The sequence below is a fragment of the Cebidichthys violaceus genome, unplaced genomic scaffold (assembly GCF_023349555.1).
Source record: "Cebidichthys violaceus isolate CVI_PGR_0920_01 unplaced genomic scaffold, fCebVio1.0.p SCAF_27, whole genome shotgun sequence".
Taxonomy (NCBI): domain Eukaryota; kingdom Metazoa; phylum Chordata; class Actinopteri; order Perciformes; family Stichaeidae; genus Cebidichthys; species Cebidichthys violaceus.
In genome coordinates, this window is record NW_027176450.1 from 1,171,238 (window position 1) to 1,195,000 (window position 23,763).

Genomic DNA, 23,763 nt, shown 5'->3' on the forward strand with positions numbered 1-23,763 from the left:
TTATGGACTAATCTGAGCTGGAGCTCAAACTGGCCAAACTGAAGATGCTTGTCAGCAAAATTCAGGTGAATCATTAAGAAAAGAAAAACAAGTGTATGATAGTTACACACAACTGAACGTAACCATTTAAAAATGCTGGTGCCAGCAAAACAATGGTTTTGGGACTGGGCTGTCACTTGCAAAAAGCTCAAAGGACCGACCACAGTAGCTCTCCCACATGGTTGGCTCATGAAGACGTTTCAGTGTGCAGGATTTGGCGGCATCTAGCGATGAGTTTGCACACTGCACCTTTAAAGGTTTCTTCAACTTTATATTTTAGAATGTAATGGGAAAATATTCCTTTACTTTTGTGATGATGGAGGATCAGCTCATTGACTGTGTCTTTTAGAATAGTTTGTGATAGACTGTTACCATAAGTGGATGTATTCAGTAAAAAGGTGTACTGTAAAATAGTTTGAAGCAAAATGAAAACATCTTTCCGTGAATATACTTCTTACCAGTCAATTTTGATTGTTGAGGGAATTTATAACATTATCCAGAGAGAGAGGGAAGGAGGGAGGAACGGACAGACAAATAGAAAGACAAAAAGAAGAACAGGAGAGAGTTCTCCAAGGTTGGAAGGAGGGAACTTCACAACAACAGTTTAATTTACAAATTTATTGAAAAAATTAAAAACATTTCCTAAGAAATCATAAGCATGTACATTTTAAGTTAAGCACAAAACAGCATTGGGCCTCTGAATTGGAGGTATTATTGCAAAAACGTTTTTAGGCTAAATGCAGTAAAAATGTTCGGTGGAGTTTCTGTTTATCAAAATTGAGGGGCTATGGCTACATCCACACTACCACGTTTCCGTTTTGACATGTTTTGCTATGTTTAGGCCTAGCGTGAACACTACTCCGGAGTTTTAGAGCACCTAAAACAAAGGAGTTTGAAAACACTACCAATGCAGTGTAAGTTTGAAAACTCCTGGGTTGTGTTGTAGTGTGGACAGGCACTGAGACCTGAGACCTTTGAAAACAATGGCGTAGACACTCGTGTTTGCTGCTTTATTGGGTCTTAGCAGTCATGAAGTGTCCTTCCCTGATTCGTCACGCCGCCGGAAGAAAACAACGACAGCCAGACCAGTGGTTAATTCAACATGGACAACAGATCACAGAAGTTGCTGATCTTAGCGATTGCGCAGTTAAATTCTGCATTTTATAATACTACTTCTGCCGACAAGCGGAGGAAGCAAGCTGTTATTGGAGCAATTAGCGAGCGCATATTCAGCGGCACTATCATCCCTACAACAGAGCAGACGTTTGAAGTCCCGGTTTGCGGCTTTGATGAGGGCAATGTACACAAAATAAAGGACTTTCCTTTTCTTATCAGTGTTTATTTTTTTCTGCACAACTATTGGGACGTTCACAAAAACATAAATGCTCTCCAGTGTGACAGATACTCTCAGCCACCCGGTAGAGTTACTAGTGTGAAACAGTCGAAACCGAGGGAAACAAGGGAGAGACGTGTGTTGACCAAATTTATTGACCCACAATCTAGTAAACTTCGATTTGTAAGTAGATTTGATGTGTGTGTGTTTTTTTCCCATGAAATTTGACTGTTGGAGTATATAGAGGAAGATTATATAGGAAGATCTGAAGTAACAAGAACTACCTTTATTATTTCACAGTACTATAATACTCTAATATAATATTTTCTCTAATTAAGCAACCAATCTACTTCCTGGTTACACTGGCACGCAAATGCCCAGTGCACGTGAATAATCATGTGGTATTCATTTTCAGGCTAGTATGGATGGATGCTGATAAGCCTGTGTGAACGGAGAATTAGTGTGAATGTAGCCTAAAGAATAGATTGTGCTGTATGTTGTAGATTGTAAAGCCCTTTATCTCGACTTGACTGCATCAGTATAAGATACAATTGAAGCGTGGGTAAAGAGGCAAGCATTTATAGAAAAAAGGCATTTTAGGGTCTTACAATTAACAAGTCTTTGCATCTGTCATCAGTGTGTGGTTGTAAAATTATAAAAAGGGATTTTTTTCAAGTTAACTCCAACAACCTGTTGTCAAAAGTATAGTTTTTAACTTAACTTCAGATATTTACAGATACATTATTTGTATGGTTGCTTTTGTCCCCGTTGCCCAGTTCTATTGGTGGCTCAGATGCAGCACTCTGCTGGGGTTGGGGATCTCCTGGAAACACACACACACACACACACACACACACACACACAAACATGTTTAAACATTTGAAAATATAGGACAGAGCACTCATTTTAATGACAAGGAAACTAAGTGACCAGGTGTATGCATCGCTGCAGGCATGGTCGCTTCAAAAATGCCTTAGACAGGCAAAACGGCGTGGAGCGCCTGTGGAGCGGGACTGCTTGCTCAACCGATCATAGCCCTACTACACCTGCATTAAAACAGTAAAGAAGTCTGCCTCTTTTTGATTTGATTGGCTGCCTGGGCCAAGTTTGCCATTGATGCACTGTGCGACCAGGCGCCTAGAGCTGAAAAGTTTGGAATATTTAAATTTGTATGTGCGAATTAAATGCTGCTAGAAAAACGCAAAGCACAGCACAAAAGAGGAGCATGCGCCCGCTTAGGACAACAATGGTTTGGAGGGCAATGCGTTTCTAGCCATTCGTCTCGGTGTGATCAGGGCGTTAGGTGAGAACCAGCTCTTATCTGCTGAGGTGATGCTAACTATGTCGCCCTGTTGGTGCAGCTGCCTCACAACAGTAATTGTCAATTATTAACAATCTAATAGAATGGAGAAAATTAGGTAAACTCCGATCCAAACTAGAAAGACAATGCTGTGTTTTTTTTGTTGAAGTTTGGTCTTTCTCTGTTTCTGAGTTAAGAGGAAAACTAGACTGTCAGTGTGTTACTGGGGCAAGTGTTCAGATAAGGAGAATTTGGTCTTAACTGCATCAGGAGGAGTGCTACTTCGTAGAAAGTGACTTGAATAGAAGGCTATTGTTCAGGAAGGGCTCTCCAGCATGTGTGACAGTGACATTAACAAGCAAACACAATGTTGAGGACTTAATCATGTGCCAGTGTGTCATCCATAACTCCTGCACTAAAGTTCTCATTGAAACATTCTCTTTTAGCAAGTAACCAAAGCTGAAAAAAAAGTTGTTCTGTTTGAGTTGTTGTACCGTATCACCATTTATAGAGAATAAAAGGGCAATAATTACCCATTTACAGTACCTTCAACCAATTGTGTAGCTGCCTTCCTGTCTTCAGTAATGTAAACGGAAGTCATGAGGAAAAACAGTCCCCCCAGAATCCCAACAAATGGGCAGACCAGGAGGCTGTACTTCAGACTACTGAAGCTCCAATCGTGAGTCGCAGGATTAGATTTGTGTATAGCATCAGAGATCTATTGGCAAAGGTGGGAGGACAGCTTTATGATGCACAGAAAAGATGGTTTACGCAAGCTCACAGAAGTACTATTGATGAAACAATACAGTTCAAATGAAGTTAACTGTGGGAACATTTAACTATATCTCACCACTCCTACTAAGTAAGGACTCCCAGCATCACCCAGGAGATGACAGACTGAAATCTGGAGAGCCTCAGCTGTGGCCCTTCTGGTTGGTATGACAACATACTGAAATAAAAAATAGCCCAAAACAAGCAGTTGGCTTCAAGTTTCAGCAGACTGTTTCATATTTTATTTTCACACACAGATTTCAAACTCACCAGCAGTATATCAGCCATGACAGCCCAGTTCAGTGATATCAAAACTTCACCGACGAAAATGAATACCTGAAATGAGACATTCAAGACACAGAGCAAAGGATTTATCAATTGATGAATTGTCCAAGCCACCCTACGAAGGAAACACATTTCACCCGCTTGTATTCGTGATCTTATTCTATCGGTCACTATCCAAAGCTCATGACCATAGGTGAGAGTTGGAATGTAGATGGACTGGAAAGCTTAGCTCGTTCTTCACCACATCGGTCCAGTACAACGCCTGCATCACTGCAGACGCCGCACTGGTCCTGTCCATCTCACGCTCCATTTTACCCTCACTTGTGGACAAGACCACAAGATACTTGAACTTCCTCGCTTGGGGCGGTGACTCTCTCCCAACTCCGGAGGGAGCAAATCACAGTTTTCCGCCAGACAATCATGGCCTCAGACTTGAAGGTTCTGACCCTCATCCTGAATGTCGCGATCTAATGGAACCAACAAAACCACATCATCTGCATGGAGAAGAGCAATCCCTAAACCGGACACTCTATGCTTGCCCTGGCATATACGGACACAAATCTTTCTTTGGTTATACAACGACCAGATGGCTTAAAACAACAACTTTAGTACCCTAAACTCTCACAATACCCCCCACACAACTCCCCGGGGGACTCGGTTGTACGTTTTCTCAAATTTCATTGGATTCCACCTGATAGTTTTCAAGACATTAAACTGAAAAACTAAAATGTAATGATGGCGCTAGAGGTAATGTCATGGGATCATCAACACCAGTATGTAACACCACATGGCAATCCATCCAATAGTTGTTGAGATATTTCAGTCTGAAATAAGGTAATGGACAGGAATCTCTAGAGCCATACATAAAAATTATCATTCCAGATGTTTGTCTCTTACATAAGTTGTGGGAATGCTTGCTGATGCCACAAAGATGGTGATAAAGAGGCAGGGAGCCGATCCCAGTAGGCCTACTGCGCAGATGAGTGGGTCCACATTTGGGACCCTGCCACCAAACCTTCTAGATAAACCACTGCCAAGGCACGCTCCCAGAACCCCAGTCACCACCGTCACAGCACCGAAGATGTAACTGTACGGGAGCAGAAGCAGACAGCATTGTTTAAACTCCGCAGCAATTTGGATGGAAGTGTACGGTGATGCAGGTCAAAGTTCACCTGTCTGTGGGGTTGCAGGGCTCCTTGAAGCACGGTGGTCGGAGTCCCTGACTGACCCGAGCTCTGGAAAGAAAAGTAGGCATCCAGAAAGCCATGGCTCCGGTGAGGAAGGCCGTAGCTGTCACTCCCAATGATGACCACACATAACTTTTGCTAAGATCAGAGGAAATAAACAAGGAGATTCATTAATATTAATCACAAATCATATCTCTGTGTACTTTAGGGACTAATGCAAAGGATCACAGTATTAAGTAGAGTCTAGCCAATAAATCTAAAAAAACTTTAAGTTTTTATGTAAAAGATATCAGACAATATATTTTACACTCCTAATCAATATCTGTATTGACCTCAAATATCTTAGCCAGGCTATCGTATTAATCCAGTATTAGTTTCCATGTCCTACTTTTTCAGAAGATACTTGAGGTCCTCCTTGTAAGAGCTCTCCCCTGTAACTCCCTCTCCGTTGGTTTCTGCAGCACCTCTGGGTGGGTTAGGGCATAAGAAGACCAGCAAGACAAGTCCCACTACACCCAAGATGGGAGTGATCTGATAACAGAGACATTTTGTAATATCTATCAGTGTTCAGCTGAGATTTACATGACTGTTAATGAAAATGTTCTCACCCTGAGAGCCCAGCGCCAGTCTCCTGTTAGAGTAGCAACCCCTGCCCCTGTTATGTATCCAAGACCGCTGAAAATACACAGAATGGTGAAACCATTTGAGTGATCATGAGGACATAAACAAGCCTAACAATAGGGTCCACCTGTCCTGTGGAATTCACAGATTAAACAAGTAATTTCTTTGCATCTTTGATTTGACTTTGAACTGTTTTAAAGGACATGATCTGAATGTTCTTACTGAGTTAGATTTGATTTTGTTCATCATCCTTTTTACAACGTTATTCATCTTTCTCACTTTATTTTCCGGCAGCATTGTTGCCCTAGTCACTCGAAAGTTTGTTTCTGAGTGAACAAGTGAAGTTACTGAGAGATGAAGTTACACCATTTGTTGGAATGAAGGAAGTTACATCACTGATCGATTGAGTAGGGTTGGGAGATGTTTAAAGATGTTCCAACCGGCCACCGTCGTTGCAGGTGTGTGTGTGTGTGTGTGTGTGTGTGAGTGTGTGTGTTCGTCCAGTAGGTGCAGTTAGACTGTGGGTGTGCCTTTGTAACTTGGTAAAACAAAAATCTGTAAACGGAACTACATTACCGTCAATAATCAAATAGTGACCAGGGCCCTATTCACCTCAATTGCAAAATACCAGGTTTATTTGGAGCTGTTTTATATGAGAGACAGGCCTTTATGTCTAATATCCCTCTGTTTAGATTAGAAATGTCATTCTTTTTTGAATGAAGCTTCATTCTCCTACGATCTAATCCTGTTTGCCTTGTCAAAGGGGTTGCGGCATTATACTGTTAATACAAACAATATTTAGTTCTGTTTCTGTTTCTGTCACTGTGGATGTACAATACGTGTTAATGTCCCAGTCAAAACTATATTTTACTTGCCTTACAAGTGCCACAAGATGGCAGTAGCTACATTTCAAGTACGCATCAGAAACGTGCCACTGAATTTTCTACTATACTGTATGTTCCTGGGTCCATTTCCAATTAAAAGCCATGTAGTGTTTCAGTGGACAGAAATACTTTTTTTTGCACCGTTCACAATGTGTCGGAACAATTAATGCTTTTCCATTTTTATTCACACAACAGTAGGCTTCATGGTTTTTAGTTTATGGATTAAAATATGCAACAACAACAAAAGATGAAAACACACAGTTGTTGATTTAGATTGAGTTTGTTGCTAACCTTCCTACAGGGATACAGATGTAAAAGACACAGATCATGGCGCTCCTTTGAGTCCCAACAAAGAGGTCACCAATAATGGTGGGAGCAATGGTGGAGTAGCTGGCCTCTCCTATCCCAACCATGGCTCGCAACAGCATCAGAAGCCAGAAGTACTAAAGAATGTAAGACAACAGCATAGAGGCAGTTTAACAAGATTCAGCCACAAAGATCCCCTCAGTTCAACATATGAAATTCTTATTGTTCTATTGTTCTTCATGTTGAGGCCCATATTGTCCACTGGACAAATTCAATTTTAATCTTATGTAATATTTGAATACTGAATATTTGCTTTGCTTGTTTGTTGTCCAAAGGATAAGTTCCCTGGACCACAAACTCATTGCATTGCAAATCAATTTTCATGTGAGGAGTAAAAGCATGATGAGGTCAAATGATAAACAGGAAGTGACAGCTTGTGCTCTTGTCACTTCTCATTTCTCACTTAGTGTAAAGTATGAACACATCCATTTCTCACTTACCGACTCTGTGACCAAAGAGCTGCCGGCTGCAGTCACAAGCCACATACTCAAACCACCAATCATGATGTATTTACGGTTGTAGCGGTCCCCAAGGTAACCAAAGAGAGGGGCCAAAAGCAAAAAACTGCTGATGAAAGCTGTAAGAGCATTGATAAGAATTAATTTCTTCCTTTCTGACACATTGACTCATTCTTTTATAATTAATGAAGGAAACCCACTCGTGAAACTTTTCTAAATTATACTGCAGCAAGGTGGGTAATTGACGCATTGATCTTTGGCTAATTGAGAACCAAAAAGTGCCACAGATTTTTATGTTTCTGTCTTGCAATAACCAACAGTCAGTGCTCTGCAATTTACTTGCAGCACATGTTGCATAACTTCATCTGAAGTAATACAGGGTCAAATGCAAACCTTCAAAATATGTGTGTGTGTTTTCTGCATCATCATACCTGTTTGTATGAGTGCAGCCATACTGTCACTTATGTCAAAGAATTTCTGAATGTTGGGAAGGACACCTGTATGACAATAAAAACAAGTCATGTGTGAGCCCACCCAATCAGAAACAGTCAAATGTGTTTGTTGAAACACAAGAAGTCTTCTCACCTGCTATTGTGTACCGTTCTGAGTAGTTGAGCAAGTTGATGTAGCAAAGCACGGCTACAGCTACGTAGGCGCGTCTAGGTGATATGGCCGGTTTCTCCTTTTCCTCTGCCTTTGGTGTGAGCGATGAAAGGCTGTTCACAAAAGAGCCGTAGCGTAGACCGGAGCCGGATCCCAGACTCCATCGAGGTAGCCGTTCGTCTTTAGGCTCCATAGTGAGCAGCTCTTTCTTCACCTGGGAATTGAGAATGTGCGACCTAGTTTCAGAGACATCATTTAGCCTCTGCATTCTCACCAAATATAATAATGCTTCAGTGTATGCTCAGTAGTTTTAGAAGACAACTCAATAAAGTTGCTCAGTGACAGGACTAAATTGTATTTAGAGTGGGGGAAACACACCTTTTAAAGTGGATACAAATGACATCTTTTTAAAATACAGTCGGATTACTTCACAGAACGAGTGACTGTCCCTGTCCCACTGGACATGGCTCATGCTGAGCAGTGTAGTGCATTTCCTACAGTATGTGTTGCCTTTGAAGCCCCGCGCCCTACGAGTAATGTAGTTTGGGGGAAGTCCGTTAATGTGGTTTGTGGAAACACTTTAGAAATCGTCCTTATGACACAAAATGGACATATAGTTGCAACAGTGTGTAAGAACACACTGTTGCAACTATATGTCAAAAAGTCAGAGGAAGGAGAAAGTGCGTTTTCGGTTAAGATTTATTTCAGCTACTTTACGGTTCTTACAACACCATAGAACAGAAGAGGAAGAGTTCAGATCTCATTATATGTTCATGGAAAAGAGGCAAAACTACTGGTTTACAATCCTATCAAATACTGTCCAATTAAAAACTACTGTATGAGATTATAAAGTAACAAGATAAGAAATGTAAAATACCTAATATTATAAATAAAATCATTTTAGTAGATCATTTTAAATGCGGTGTGAAAAGCACGGATGCATTCTGCCATGGTTAGAGTTAATGCAGCATCAACAATGACACTATTGTGCATAAAATATTGTCTTAAACCACATAGTGAAATAGTTGCACTCTTAAAGACCTGGCACTCTTTTTTTTTACAAACATTCTGATACTGTTAAAATATTCATCAGGTATAATAATCCTTTAGATAAAAAATAATGTATAGACTCACCTGCTTGTCGATATTATCTTGTTAGTTTCTCAGTTCATTCCATGTTTGCAGTTGACAGAGGACGGGTTGGCCCTGAGGCTTGAAGAAGCTAACAGAGGCCTCAGCTCTAGCATGCCTCAAGAGATATTAAGTTAGTGAAGGGACCAGCCCTCTCTGGGTTGGTCATATGCTTTCACACAGATCCTCACTGTGATGCAATGCTGTAAACAAGCCACATAGTTTCATGCATCTCTTGTCTTCCTTTTGGGTTTTCATTCTTTCTTGTAGCAAGTTAGAAATGCTTCTGGCCTGATTCATTTAGGAGTTTTAACAGCCTATGACACACATCTCACTCAGCAGAAGAACATGTGGGTGTCAGTTGTTTAGCTATATTCAAATGTGTAATGACTTTCACCAGCGGCTGCAGTTCTGTCATTGAAGCAGGAATTGTTTATGTATTTGGTTTTTGAAAGAGTGATATTGCCCATTACAGTACACATTATGGTATGTCAGTACAAATATTTGTCTAATTGTGTTACGGATTATTGAAAGGTGGTGCTGCCCATCACCCACAGTAACTTGTGGCTTCTGTCATCAAATTCTAATATGTGTGTGCCCTTGGAAGCTAGAAAGCTGCTACTTTCTGGTTGTTTTTCCTCATGTGTCAGCAAAACTGCGGTCTGAAACCCACACAGCTGTTTAATTGGTGACACTTCTCTGGTAATTTGTGTATTTGATTATACATTCCTATGTATAAAAATAATGTAGACATATTATAATGCTGAATAGCCTTGACTGATGACTGTCCCTTTAAGAGCTGCAAGAGACTTTGAGACAAATGCATTTAGGATAAAGCCACAAAATTCACAATATCCTTTTCATAACGTACATGACTGTTAATTGTTCATCTTTCTCCTCTGATTTTCCAGCAGCATTGCTTGTAAATAAATTGCTGTTCAAATGACCGCCAAATCTCAAATGCTGGAGTTTCCCATTAATGGCGAATGCACCACCACACAATTGCATTACCAAATAACGGTACACAACTTTTTGTTCATGAAATTAACACATGCAAAAAAATAAAGATTTTGGGCTTCAATTGAGTTTGTTGCTAACCTTCCTACAGAGATACAGATGTAGAAGACAGATCACGGCGCTCCGTTGAGTCCCAACAAAGAGGTCACCAATGACGGTGGGAGCAATGGTGGAGGAGCTGGCCTCTCTTATCCCGACCATGGCTTGCAACAGCATCTGGGTCTGGGGGTGACCGTGGCTAAGTGGAGAGCAGGGCCGCTGTTCAATCAAAGGGTCTGCGGTTTGATCCCCGGCTGCCTAGTCTCATGTCAATGTGTCCTTGAGCAAGACACTTAACCCCAAAATTGTAGATAGATACTGAATTGTAAGTCGCTTTGGATAAAAGTGTCTGCTAAATGACTGTAATGTAATGTAATGCAGCAGAAGCCAGAAGTACTGAAGTACTAAAACATAAGACAACAGCATAGAGGCAGTTTAAGAAGATTCAGCCACAAAGATCCTTTCAGTTTAACATTCATATTTCTGTTAAGGTCCATGTTGTACACTGAACACATTGGCATAACTGTTTGGCAGTTTATTTTTTTGACTAGTAATATTTGCTTAAGCATCCATGAAATTTGCATAAGGATGAGTTTCCATCACCACAAACCAAAACAAACAAGAGATCTAATGCTGATTGCACCAACATTCGGGTTTCCATTTGAGCAGTAAAAGCATCCATTTCTCACTTACCGACTCTGTGACCAAAGAGCTGCCGGCTGCAGTCACAAGCCACATACTCAAACCACCAATCATGATGTATTTACGGTTGTAGCGGTCCCCAAGGTAACCAAAGAGAGGGGCCAAAAGCAGAAAACTGCTGATGAAAGCTGTAAGAGCATTGATAAGAATTAATTCCTTCCTCACAATGTGACACATTGACTTATTCTTTTATAATTAATGAAGGAAACCCATTTGTGAAATGAGTGTTTTCTGCATCATCATACCTGTTTGTATGAGTGCAGCCATACTGTCACTTATGTCAAAGAATTTCTGAATGTTGGGAAGGACACCTGTATGACAATAAAAACAAGTCATGTGTGAGCCCACCCAATCAGAAACAGTCAAATGTGTTTGTTGAAACACAAGAAGTCTTCTCACCTGCTATTGTGTACCGTTCTGAGTAGTTGAGCAAGTTGATGTAGCAAAGCACGGCTACAGCTACGTAGGCGCGTCTAGGTGATATGGCCGGTTTCTCCTTTTCCTCTGCCTTTGGTGTGAGCGATGAAAGGCTGTTCACAAAAGAGCCGTAGCGTAGACCGGAGCCGGATCCCAGACTCCATCGAGGTAGCCGTTCGTCTTTAGGCTCCATAGTGAGCAGCTCTTTCTTCACCAGGGAATTGAGAATGTTCAAGGATTCAAGGATCATTTATTGTTATTATGCAACACAGGGATGCACAACGAAATTTACTTGTAGTACATTTGTAACACAACAAACACATGACAAATGAAACAAAACAAGAACAGTAGTACATTCCTGCAGCGCAGTTTCTTAATTTGCATTATTAGGATCGTACACAGCAGCAACAAAAACAATTCTCCTTGACTGTATTTGAGCACCAAGCATCTCGTCCGTATAACTCCTCAGATGATAAAACTGTCTGTATACATACAAATATAGACTCACCTGCTTGTCGATATTATCTTGTTAGTTTCTCAGTTCATTCCATGTTTGTAGTTGTCAGAGGACGGGTTGGCCCTGAGGCTTGAAGAAGCTAACAGAGGCCTCAGCTCTAGCATGCCTCAAGAGATATTAAGTTAGTGAAGGGACCAGCCCTCTCTGGGTTGGTCATATGGAAACAAGCCAAAATAAGTATCATGTCTCAGCAGAAATACAACAACCATGTTAAATAACATTAGTTTGTTAAGACTTTCGTCAGTGGTTGCAGTCCTGTTGGGGAACGGATAATTAAAAGGTGGTACAGCCCATCCCCCAAAATAACTTGCAACTTCTACTTTTAAAACGGGTTCTCATCAAAGTCTTAGAAGGGTGTGCCCTAAAATACATTTAAATGTTGCTTCTTAAAACCAAGAAAGTGGTCTGAAACCCACACAACTGTTTTAATTGTTGGCACTGCAAGTTGTGTTATATTTGATATTACATGAATATTAATAATCATTTTTATTATCAGATTACCAAAGTGATCTTTAGAACAATTAGAGAGCATCCTTCAAATCTTTTTCAGTAAATTATAAAATAAATGCAATGTGATTTTCTCAAGAACTGTCTAAATAATGTATATATCTGCCAAAAATTGATGTTTTTGTCAGCAGGTTTTAAGAAATACGGCTCTAATAGTGTTTAAGAAACACTATTAGACCACACATGTCTCGTGGTGGCTCACTAAAAACACAGGAGAACACAGTTAACCTGATGTCTTTGTTCAGCTTTACGGTAAAAATTACTATTTGACTTAGACATTCATACTGGACGTGAGGATTCCTACAAAGGGACTGACCCTTTGGCACATAACCACAGGCTCATCCACCACCAACACAGCTGAATGTGCTCAAGGCTCCACAAGAATTAAGCCAAAATAATTATTGTATATTAAATGACACCATGCATTTGTATGTTATTTTATTTATTTAATTTTGAAAAACTTTATTTTCATTAGTTTAGTAATGATTCCCACCCATTATTGGTAATATTATTACCCGAACATCCAAATTGAAACCAGTTTAATGAAACTGAAAATTTTCTTTGCTGTTCATGTGTGACTATAACCTTTCAGAGTGATTTAATGGGGAAAGTATAGGTGTAGCCCTGCCAATAAAGCAAGAAAACACTTTACTTTCACTTTATCCTTTGTCCAAGACGGGCACTACCCTGATTTTCCACAAAGATCTGATTCATACATCTGGGAACTATTCAACCCAAACTCCAGACTATGCAAATCTGACCAGATTTGCATTTGACCATCAATTTAACAATGTAAATGATGGTCAAAACATCATAAATGGTCCAACCTTCTTTATTCTCATGTTCTGCAGAGAAAGGATCCAAAGGATTCAAAGATGTCCATTGGCCAACTGATATGTTTACCAACAGAGGCATCCACCTCATAAACTCTCACGCAAGTCCCATATTTCAGAGAGTTAGCCACATAAAGTTGGCTGTCACTGCTGTTGCTGAATGCAAAACAACAGAAATACATAACTTTGTGTTGCTGGCAAACATTTACTGGTAGAATTATATCACTGGTGTTTAGAGAACCTGTGTGATTATATGACTTTGCCAGGCCTTTAATCCACATGCATCGCCCAAAGCTGACGGTTTTCATTGCCATGGTTGGCTCACAGCTATAGTTCAATCAGGAGAGACAAGTCAGATGAAGAAAAGATAATTGTTTATTATTAACAGATGATATGTGATGATAAGTCTTGACAGAGTCTTTGGCTCTTGGACTCTACAGGGAGATTTGTAATGGAGGGTTGTCTGCCCTGAGCTGCAGCAATATAAATCCCCCCGTGGAGTCCAAACACTGGTGGTGGTAGCTGATGATAGAATGATGAGTTGATGAAGCTGATGGATCTGCAAAGATTGGGCTGTGATGGGGAGGTGGAGGGGTGCGTAACAGTAGCATGAACATACTGAAGGTAGAGAGACAATGATATTTAAAAAGAGACAGCAGCAGGATGATAGGCTAATGATGTCATTGTTTCATTGTGCTATTGGATAAAGGAGACCAGCTGATCTAAACAGCTGATGTCATGATTGACAGCCCCGAACAATGACAGCAAGGACATAATGAGTGAGCGTGAGGAGTGATTGGCAGATGTATGATAAATAAACTACGGGCTTAGGCATGCAAGAGTATAGTGTTCCTGACTGAACTTATGCTAGAGCTTCATTTGGATCTATGGCCCGTAAAGCTAGGGATACAGGCTGTCAGTCAGATTCAAGACATTCCTATCAGCCATGGACCTGTGTGGTTTAGCCTGAAGTAAATGAAGGATAAGACTCGTAGAAGTAAAAACAAAAAACAACACCATATTAATCCTAAAAATTCTACATTGGCACTTGTGTCTTTGACTGCTTCATTCAATCCTCTCACTTGCCTGAACAAGGGAACAACAATGCACCATTTCTTCACTTCAAATAACAGTGTCACACTTTGCCCAAGGTTCTAGAATATAAAATTGGTATACAGTGAGTTTTAAAGCTGCTCCCCCTCTGGGGTCCTATTGTGGCCAGCCAACAGTGAATGGAGAGCGGCACACAGAACCCAGGGGAGAGAAGACGCTGGGGCAAACAGTTCACAGCCATCACTGACAGCTCCCTGGTTTATCTGCCGGCCATGCCCCTGTGAGCTCACCTTTTACAGCTACTTTATAGGGTATATTAAAGCTTATGGTAAACCACACAGGATTTATTATGATTCCAGAGATATGTAGTCCAAATATAGCAGATGACTTTCCCCTCATTCATCTCCCTCTCAAATCCCCTGCTCGCTCGACTTCATTCATTCATCCTCTGCTTTCTCCTCCTTCATTCTCTTTCTCCTCAGGCTGTCGCTTCTTAGTTTGGGGAATATTTGATTTGCTGGTTACAACCCACAGTACGGCTGACATTGAGAAAATGTCTTGAGTAGCATTACTTTATATAGTTATTTCAGAGAATAGCCAAATGAATGCAGGGAAAGAGAGTGGACATATATGTAGATACTGACAGAAACAGGGACATGCATTAAGATGACTATGTGTGCTGTATGTATGTGCTAGAATGTTATTAAAGTTTTCACATGAAGAAAGGAAAATGGCTTGAATATCAATGACACACATAGCAGGATTTAGTGTGCATCCCCAAGCACATTTTACAAAGAACACAATTAGGTATTTATTTTATTTATTTCTGGGGTTTTTTCTGTTTTATTTAAAGGCAAACATTAGGAAAGACAGCAGAGATGAAATGGCATTCAGTTAAGGTCATGCGCCAGACCTGTAACCATGATGTCATCGCCACATGTGTCGTACACCGACACAAACACCGGCAGCAGCAGACACCGGCAGGCGGCAGCTTTTAAATGGGGATGTAAACCAGGGATAGTCAAAGAAAAAGGAATGTGTTCAATATAATGCTTTTAGTTGAAGAGGTTGAAATTGAACAAGCCAATATTGAAAGATAAATAAGCTAACTTTTCAAACCTAATGCACATATGACGGGATGGTCATGTTAAATAAATAATGCCTCAAAATACAATACATCATTGGGATCTAATGATGGAGGGTTGGTGTGGTTGAAAAATCATGTTACGTGATTTGATTTATAACTTATAGATACTTTTGTGGTGTTTTTTTTAACCTGGACTTACTTACGCTTTGAACTGTCACAGAGCACATAGAGTTCAGTAAAACATGCAGAACTGAGGCTGAGTGTGGAGACTGTAGTAGTACTGTACAATACCATAGCAGAAGGAGGAAGAGGCTTAATGACTGGACTGATTCAACCCACAAGTAGTGAGTTGTACTGTACCTCATGAGCCCTCATCTGACTCGCTCCAAAAGACTGACGAAGAGACACAAATGTATGCTCGTGCACACATATTTCTCACACCTTAAGGGGAAATTGGTGTGATGGAGAAATGATGTTATCATTGCTGCTTGAGGTGATGAATAGTAATGAGGAGGGAAGGAATATACTATATCCTATACATTTACACAATCCTGCAGCCAAGGTAGGTATGAAGTCAGTGCAGCACATAAGGTCCAAAACTTAGGCAGCAATCTCTCCAAATGGGAGTGGTACCAGGTTACAATGCTTCTTCTCAAGAGTCGATGGGAAGGATCACTCCGCCCTCTGGTGGTCAATAAAAGAACAATATCTTTACTACTCTGAGCCTTCCACTTAGCACTTATTGTATTCATATTAGTTTGTTTCTGCACTGTACTTTTGCTCTGGTTTATGCTCTTAGATGTTTGTTTAAAAAAGGAGATGCACTTATGACTTCTGGTGACTAGTTCTCTTGATGTTGAATACACTTCTTGTAAGTCGCTTTGGATAAAAGCGTCGGCTAAATGACTGTAATGTAATGTAATCTTTAAGCATGATTGATTATTACCTAGAGTCTCTGCTGGAGTGAAACGTGTGGGGCATCAAACGATGAGTGTTCCCAACGGGAAGCGGGACCAGCTATTACTATGCAGGATTTATTTAACTGTATCCTGGGCAATAAAGACATTATATTTTATGTAACTGGGGTAGTAACTTTAAGAAAGTAACTTTATTCAGTTTCTCCCCTTCCTGTATTTTTTCATTTGTAGTATATTACTGATTCTTTCAAGTGATAAATGACAATATTCTAATACGATTATCTGGCAGTGATGTCACCACTCTAGGTCTGAACATTCCGTGCAATACACACTCATTATATAATCTTAAACGGTCCCAAATTTGTACTGAAATTTAAACTGTGATTAGTTGAAAACTATCAAACTATCGCTATCAAAATGCCCATTTGGCCCAATAAAGTCCAGAGTTTTGTGAACTTTTTAAACTTCAAATAATTGTTCTACGTTTAAGTATATCGAGTCACTATGGGCCCAAAGTTGTATGTGTGTGTTTTTAATCTCTCTTTACACCGAAACCCCATGTGTGTGTATGCGGAAATTGTAGGTAAGGCTTTACAGCCTTGTTGCAGCACAGCCACACTGAATCAATGATTGAAAATTGTAATTTCACTAGCACATTGCAGGATAAACTCAATAACATTGTATTTGTGAAGGATATGCTTGGTGCGATACATTTGAGAAAAGATTGAAATCGAAGCTATATCCAGGAGATGGCAGTCGTGCATTATCTGGGATGCCGGCTTTTGTAAAATCCCAAAGAAGAAGAAGAAGAAAACGCAGCAGCCGCAGCAGCAGCAGCAGCAGCAGAAGAAGACGACGAAGAAGAAGAATGACGAGAATACTAAACGGAAAATAGAGGGGACGAAGTACAGTTTGGTGAACGTTAAATTAACGCTTTTACCTCAAAATATTACCATTGAACATTGCTGCATTATACTTGCTAAGCTATGACAGAGCCGCAGTCAGCGCTGTTACTCAGGAGACAGCTTGCAGGTAATTAAACCTTTAGTGTTAACTGATGCTGGCTGCAGAGCTAGCGAACACCGCTGTTAGCTGTGATTCAAACGATGGTGCTGGCGACAACAGTTTTCTTGAATCTCCCCCCACTAACCTTACTGTCCTATGACAAATAAACTACGTTGAGATCACAGCAGTGCTTGTCGACAGGCACATTCCACTCTTGACAATTTAACGCATTCAGTGTGTTGGGAGACCAACTGATCTCAGTTAAAGCCGCTGTCAGAAGTCCCACCGACTCTCTAGTGTCGGGCTAGCTAAGAGCAGTTAGCCTAACGTTAGCCTCTAGCTGGCTGGACCGACTCGATGTGTTTACATATATTTTATGCGACATAACAAGTGGTGTTTTGCATTTTTAGACATGGAGTTTGCTAGTTATGTGATCAACGTGATGTCCATTGCTATATTTATGCCACATGGAAGTCATGTTGTACTAGTTAACCCAATTTATCCTGCTAACCATATTTAATTATTTACATATTTAGCCCACTCGCTACATATGTATGTTAAAGTTAGCCGTTGTCACTGTTGTTAGCTTCGACACGCCAAGCTAAGAAGCTAACGTTAATCTCGCATTGTCTCGAACGTTATTCGCAATTTTAGCAGTCAGCCGCGAATTTAATTAAGCAACCATAACATAAGCATCTATACAAAAGCAGTGTTGATAACGTTGTTTAATGTTTTTGGTTTATACCACGTTAATGTTACCTGTTTTACTATTGTGTTTTCCATAAGCAACCTTTCAGGGACATATTGTACTCCTTTGTAGTTTTCAGGTACTCTCTCTATAGTGAGTACCTGGACCTGAATATTTGAGTGGGATTTGATTGAAGTGAGCTAGCTAACCTAATGTCAGAAATGTTACGTTGCCTTCTTATACATACCTGGATCTGTTGCAGAGGCTTTTAAAAATGGAACACGCTCATTTTTATTGACAAATACATGTCCTTTTGTTTTATACATGCACTTATAAAAGAATCTTAAGTCTGAAGTGTCATTGAAACTCACTTAAGTCTGCACCCAACGCAGTGGTGCTGCGCAAAGTATCAGACTTGTACCACAGAGGCAGCTATTGTAAATCAACATGCAGAAATGTTGAATAGCAGCAGTAAGTGTGCCTCTATGAGTGAGCATTCATAAAGCACATACTGTACCTTTTTACAAGACTTCCCAATAAACAAATAATAAAACATGTTTAGAAGTTATTCATCTTCTTCTCAATCTGGATGTGCATCAAAATACTGAGAGTGACTGTTCTACAGATTTTTTCAGAATTCCTAAATCCAGATAATGTATTATTGTGCAAACTTTCAAATGAAATCACTCTGATGACCCCTGAGCTATGGCCATTATTGCTGCTGCATTGCCAACTGTTGTTGAAAGCCCCACAAAGCAGGATTGAGTTGGTAATGCATGTGGTCTACATTTGATTACAGTTGCTCAAGATGTTCAAGAATTTTAAGACTTTGGCCGTTAAATGGCAGATTGTCACAAAATTGCTAGTTTTCTTGGGATCATCGGAATATGCCAAATCTGATGACGATTGGGTGAAATGTGAGGAGTGGTGGTGTCAAATGGCAGGAAATCTGTGTGGGGGGGAAAGGTGACGGCCTATATTTGCATGTGTGTTGGTAAAATTCCTTTATTCCCTAGATTTCTTGACTTCTTTTATGCCTCAATGATTAATTTTGGTGTTTGGTTAAAATCTTTTTTGCTCATCATTTCTAACAGTTGCCCCTTGACCTATTGTGTTACATTCAACAAAATGTAGTTGTAGTAGTAGTATTATTGAAGATGTCGTGGTAACTAACAGACCAAAATGATGTTTTCTTTTATAGAGGTGCCAAACCCTCAGGGTGTCAAACCCAAATTCAATATAAGTGGTTATGGTGTTTGGGTTTGTAATTATTCGATAATTAATAATGCAACAATGCATGTTGAAAATATGTTTAAAGTTAGGAGTTGCAAACTGCTGTATATCTGGAGAAATGTGTGTGATTCTGTGAGTGTGTATGAGTTGGCTGTGGACCATTAAGGTGGTGTGTGCTTTCAGCTGCATGCTGCTTCTTATTCACCCACCAGGCAGGCCTCCATACAAGGGGTATGTTGTCTCCTCAGCAGGTCTTCAGAAAAGAACATCATCAGTCAACCAACATACTGTAGGCATTATGATACAAGCTAATGGTTGTCTGACTTTGGCATTTGTTTTTATATCTAGAGCTGAACAAAAACCCAGTGGAAGGATTCTCAGCAGGCCTGATCGAGGATAATGATCTCTACAGATGGGAAGTCCTCATCATCGGTCCTCCAGATACATTGTAGTAAGTCTATCATTGTCTCAACGTGGGATATAGTAGGAGAGATGTGTTCTTGTGTTGTGCTAATGTTGTGCAACAACTCTTTTTGCCTCTTTTGCTTTGGATGCTTTGAACACAATTCACCCATTATATTGATTTTTTTCTTCGATCTTTTTTTGTTCACAGTGAAGGTGGCGTGTTTAAAGCTCATCTGACATTTCCCAAAGACTACCCTCTCAGGCCACCTAAAATGAAATTTATCACAGATATTTGGCACCCTAATGGTAGGTACAGGTGTAGCACACTGAATCATTTTGCTTTTGTTTGTAGCTAGACCCGTACGTAGTTCCGTTTTAGACATGTTTAGGATTTTTTGTTTTTGTAATATGCATTAATATCAAGGAATATTTAAACGCAATTCATTAAATAGAATGTAAACTTCAAGCTAATTCCATGCTCATTCAAGTAACTTTTTTATATTAAAGAAACAGTCAGAGCAATACTTTTCCCAGAAAGTTCAGTAAGAGTCTAGCAGATTCAACTTCAAACAGTAATAACACAGTATTGAACAAGGTTTCATTGACCATCATCAACCAACCAAGTGTGGAACAGACGTATTCAAAATATACACTATAGTGTACAACAACACGGAGGCTCCGTAGTCGGAACCAAGATGACAAACTTTATTACCCCTTTCAACCTTGACAAAGGCAGTGCAGACCAGATCCACTACTTCCGTTCTTACCTTTCACAATAAAAACCCTCGACATATATATATATATATATATACTGCGTAATTGTTTACAAGTGGAAAATTCACTCAGAGCATTAATACTCAATCAAATAGTAATAATGATAAACAGTTTACCTCAGCTGTTGCTCTGGGTCAATAATACCCCACTAGATGGTCCTCTGCCTGCACAAATCTATTCGAATCTTATATTGAAACAATGTTGCAACTGTCACAAATTTGCATCGCTGCAAGTATTAATAGTTGCGAAATGCTGCAAAAATATATTTGCAGGAAAGTATTTTGCATTTTTATGTCTTTATATGTGCAGATGTGCACAGCTGATAGACCTATACACACTGTATACTTGAGGCTAAAACTGCTACCACAGATGCCTCTGCCAAATATTGATTCAAAGTAGAGGCAGATATTTTTCATAGGCACCGTATATAAACAACATCATTAATCGGGTTGGTAGCTGACAGGCTAAATATCGTATCTATATGAGTATTAAAAACATAAACATCATTATACCATTGGAACAGCAAAAGCATTTCCTGCTTCATAAATTGTTTTCTGCATGTTTTTTTATTTCCAGTTGACAAGAATGGAGACGTCTGTATTTCTATTTTGCACGAGCCTGGGGAGGACAAGTACGGCTATGAGAAGCCAGAGGAGCGCTGGCTGCCGATCCACACAGTGGAAACCATCATGATTAGTGTTATCTCTATGTTGGCAGACCCAAATGGTGACTCACCAGCCAATGTGGACGCTGCAGTAAGTTTACTTGTTGAAAAAAAGTTCAAATAGAAATGGTATCTGAATAATATTACTGCTCTTTTCTACTCAAAACAAAATAAAACAGCTAATTAGCTGATTTTGTTTTGCATGCTGTTAAGTAGTACATGTATGACAAAAATACACAAATAATGAATGAATAAATTATAATTTTGTATAATTACAGCAAATATAAAATGGAGATATGCAGTAAAGAAATATGAAAATGAAGCTACTGAATTGCCCTTTACCTTTTTTTCCCCCCTCTGCAGAAAGAGTGGAGGGAGGACAGACACGGCGCATTCAAAAGGAAAGTTGCTCGTTGTGTACGAAAAAGCCAAGAGACCGCATTTGAGTGATATTCAGCGAGGATCTAGCATCATGTTTTCAGGGCAAGTATTCTCGTCTTCAACCTTTTCCTAAAACCTTTGGTTCATACATACATCACAACTGACTTGAGCTGCTCTGGAGTGGCTGCCTGTTGCATCAGGTTAATTACAGTAAAACACCACTTAGTTGCCATGCCAGGTTTATTAGATAAGCTAAAGCTTATACCGTGTAAGAGAACAGTCCTAAATGAAGTCCCACCTTCATGGCGGTTCTAATGTTCACTTTTTGTTGAGTCAACTTCATGATCATGTTGGAGGCTGTAGTTTCTGGTGCTGTAAATCATTGAATTGTAAAGCATTATACAGAGAGGATGGCTCTGCTGTTTAGCCTACCCTCATAGGCTAGTTGGACAAAGTAATAGAAACACGTTTCTGTGTAACGCAGTATAACTAAACAACTCCAGAAACTGCAGGCTCCACAGGAATCATAGATTTGAACCAACTGAACATTCTAACCTTCATAAAGGTAGGATTTATTGTAGGACTGTTGTATTAGACTGCATTAGCTTCAGCAAGGTGTGCCTAATAATAAACAATATTAATTTCCAGTGCTTCTATCTTGGATCTACCCATTCAAGATGTTCATGACGTCCTACTTAATGCACAGTTAATATACAGCCTATGGATGGGTTGAAGTAGTTTTCTCTCACTGTCATCTGACCATGTGGTGCAACAACAGCTGTCAAACTAGCTAGATCAAAAGTAACATTGAATATCGACATTACACCTTAACTTTGAACAACACACACACACACACACACACATGCAGCTCGTTGAATGTGTTTCAGATCTTTTGCTGTCATTTAATCATTCGTTCGAGCATTTAATATTTGTCTCAGTTGTTGGTGTTGACTTGTGCGATTGGTCTCGATGCTTCCTCACAACTCTTTTCTGTTATTCATCGTGTGCTTCCCCACAGGTCTCCAATTGAAAATCAACATGGCACTATTTCCTGCACTCTTCCACCCTGTCGCCAGGCTTGTCCTCCTTTTTATTTTTGGCAGGAACAGACTGGCTACTGTAGGCTGCAATAGAACATAACAGTGACTACCAAGGCTGACAGAAAACCACCAAGCAAGTGCCAATTAAAAAAAAAAGCAAAACAAAAAACCAGAAGATGATAAAACATTTTTCAAGTCTATGAACTGCTTCAACATTCAGGAAGATATTGTAAAGACATGTATATAGCACAGACTAAACCGGATAATATATAAGTTCCTTTTCCATCCATCAAGACACTTAGACCAAATGAATAGCGCTGGTTCTGATAATAGATTTATTTTTCAAATGTCCCTCCCTCCCCCCCTCTCTCAACTCCAGCATGCATTAGTTCTCTTTAGATTGTTTGAACAGGATGTCTTAACTAGAAAGAGAATCGTGACGCTGTTGGAGGAATGTCACCTGTGCAGAGCTGGACTTGACCGATGAAGGACATGACCGATGAAGGGAATACCGCCATATTAGAAACATGCCTCTGTTCTTTCACACTCTCAGAACTCATCATATGTGTACGTGACTGATTTTGTTTTTCTTTGAGTTAATGTCTTAACATCTTGCTCAGTTGACTCAAGAAAGGCAACGTACCCTTTCATTTTTCTGCATGCTAAATTTAGTTTTATCTTTTTTCAAAAGTGCCTCCTAATAAAACGCTTGGCCACTTCACCTTGCATTGAACAATTGTTAAAAGATGTTTTAAAAAAAAAAAAAAGATGGAGATATTGTGTGCCACCTATGTATGAATTTATTTAATAGCCAGTACACAGGGAATCTGTATAATTTGGGTACTGGTAACAATTTGGTGTAGCAATAACTCCCCTAGTATGAGGTGTACACATATTCATTTTTGATATCCTGATACAATTTGAAGTCGTCCTCTCTGATATTCTGTTATTTTAGCAGCCTCTCTTTTACTTGTCTGTGTTGTCCTCGGTAGGAATTGTTATGCATGCTTTATTGTACTTTTGTTTTGGTTCGTTGTTTTGCTGAATGTTTCTGGGATTTTGTTTGCGAACGAGTGTTTGTGTATACAGTATGTGTGCCCATTTTGTTTTGTTGCTCTTTCCCCTGATCCACAATCTCACGATCATTCTGCTCACTGAACTATTGCAATTTTGCCTAATGTACAAAGACAAAATACTGATGTATATTTTTCATGTTAAGAAAACCCGTCACCTGTAGTGAGTTCTTCTAAAATATGACTTTTTTTCAATATTTACTGGTGTGTTTAATTCAGGTGTTGCATATTTGTTCATGACAAAGACAACGGAAACCTTTAATGTACACAAATTATTATTATTGCAAAAATAGTGTATATATATTTACCTGGTTTATTTTCACAGTACTACAAACAGTCTTGTAGACAATTAATACAACATTTCATCAGTTTAAACTTTACAGCCATCATGTTTTCTCAGCAAGATCACTCTTCAAATAATATATTTTGATAT

General features: G+C 39.6%; 2 protein-coding genes across 5 annotated transcripts; one reads left to right on the forward strand and one right to left on the reverse strand.

Moving 5' to 3' along the window:
- Positions 1–637: 637 nt before the first annotated feature.
- spns3 (SPNS lysolipid transporter 3, sphingosine-1-phosphate (putative)) lies at positions 638–11,758 on the reverse strand. Of its 4 annotated transcripts, none has more exons than XM_068721364.1 (13): positions 11,662–11,758; positions 11,136–11,361; positions 10,982–11,047; positions 10,728–10,864; positions 6,712–6,863; positions 5,524–5,590; positions 5,304–5,446; positions 4,901–5,053; positions 4,626–4,815; positions 3,714–3,779; positions 3,523–3,621; positions 3,219–3,390; positions 638–2,195 (listed from the first exon to the last, which is right to left on the reverse strand). In XM_068721364.1, the coding sequence occupies exons 2-13, from the start codon at positions 11,344–11,346 to the stop codon at positions 2,095–2,097; spliced, it is 1,557 nt and encodes a 518-aa protein (XP_068577465.1). In that variant the 5' UTR covers positions 11,347–11,361; positions 11,662–11,758; the 3' UTR covers positions 638–2,094. The 4 variants fall into 4 exon arrangements, with proteins under 4 accessions (XP_068577465.1, XP_068577462.1, XP_068577463.1 ...); XM_068721361.1 differs by lacking the exons at positions 10,728–10,864; positions 10,982–11,047; positions 11,136–11,361; positions 11,662–11,758 and adding exons at positions 7,227–7,363; positions 7,676–7,741; positions 7,830–8,061; positions 8,982–10,127; XM_068721362.1 differs by lacking the exons at positions 10,728–10,864; positions 10,982–11,047; positions 11,136–11,361; positions 11,662–11,758 and adding exons at positions 7,227–7,363; positions 7,676–7,741; positions 7,830–8,083; positions 8,982–10,127.
- Positions 11,759–16,920: 5,162 nt separating this feature from the next.
- Positions 16,921–23,527, forward strand: ube2g1a (ubiquitin-conjugating enzyme E2G 1a (UBC7 homolog, yeast)). Its single transcript, XM_068721371.1, has 6 exons — positions 16,921–17,099; positions 19,342–19,444; positions 19,607–19,704; positions 20,749–20,927; positions 21,200–21,319; positions 22,236–23,527. The coding sequence occupies exons 1-5, from the start codon at positions 17,054–17,056 to the stop codon at positions 21,284–21,286; spliced, it is 513 nt and encodes a 170-aa protein (XP_068577472.1). The 5' UTR covers positions 16,921–17,053; the 3' UTR covers positions 21,287–21,319; positions 22,236–23,527.
- The last annotated feature ends 236 nt before the right edge of the window (positions 23,528–23,763 follow it).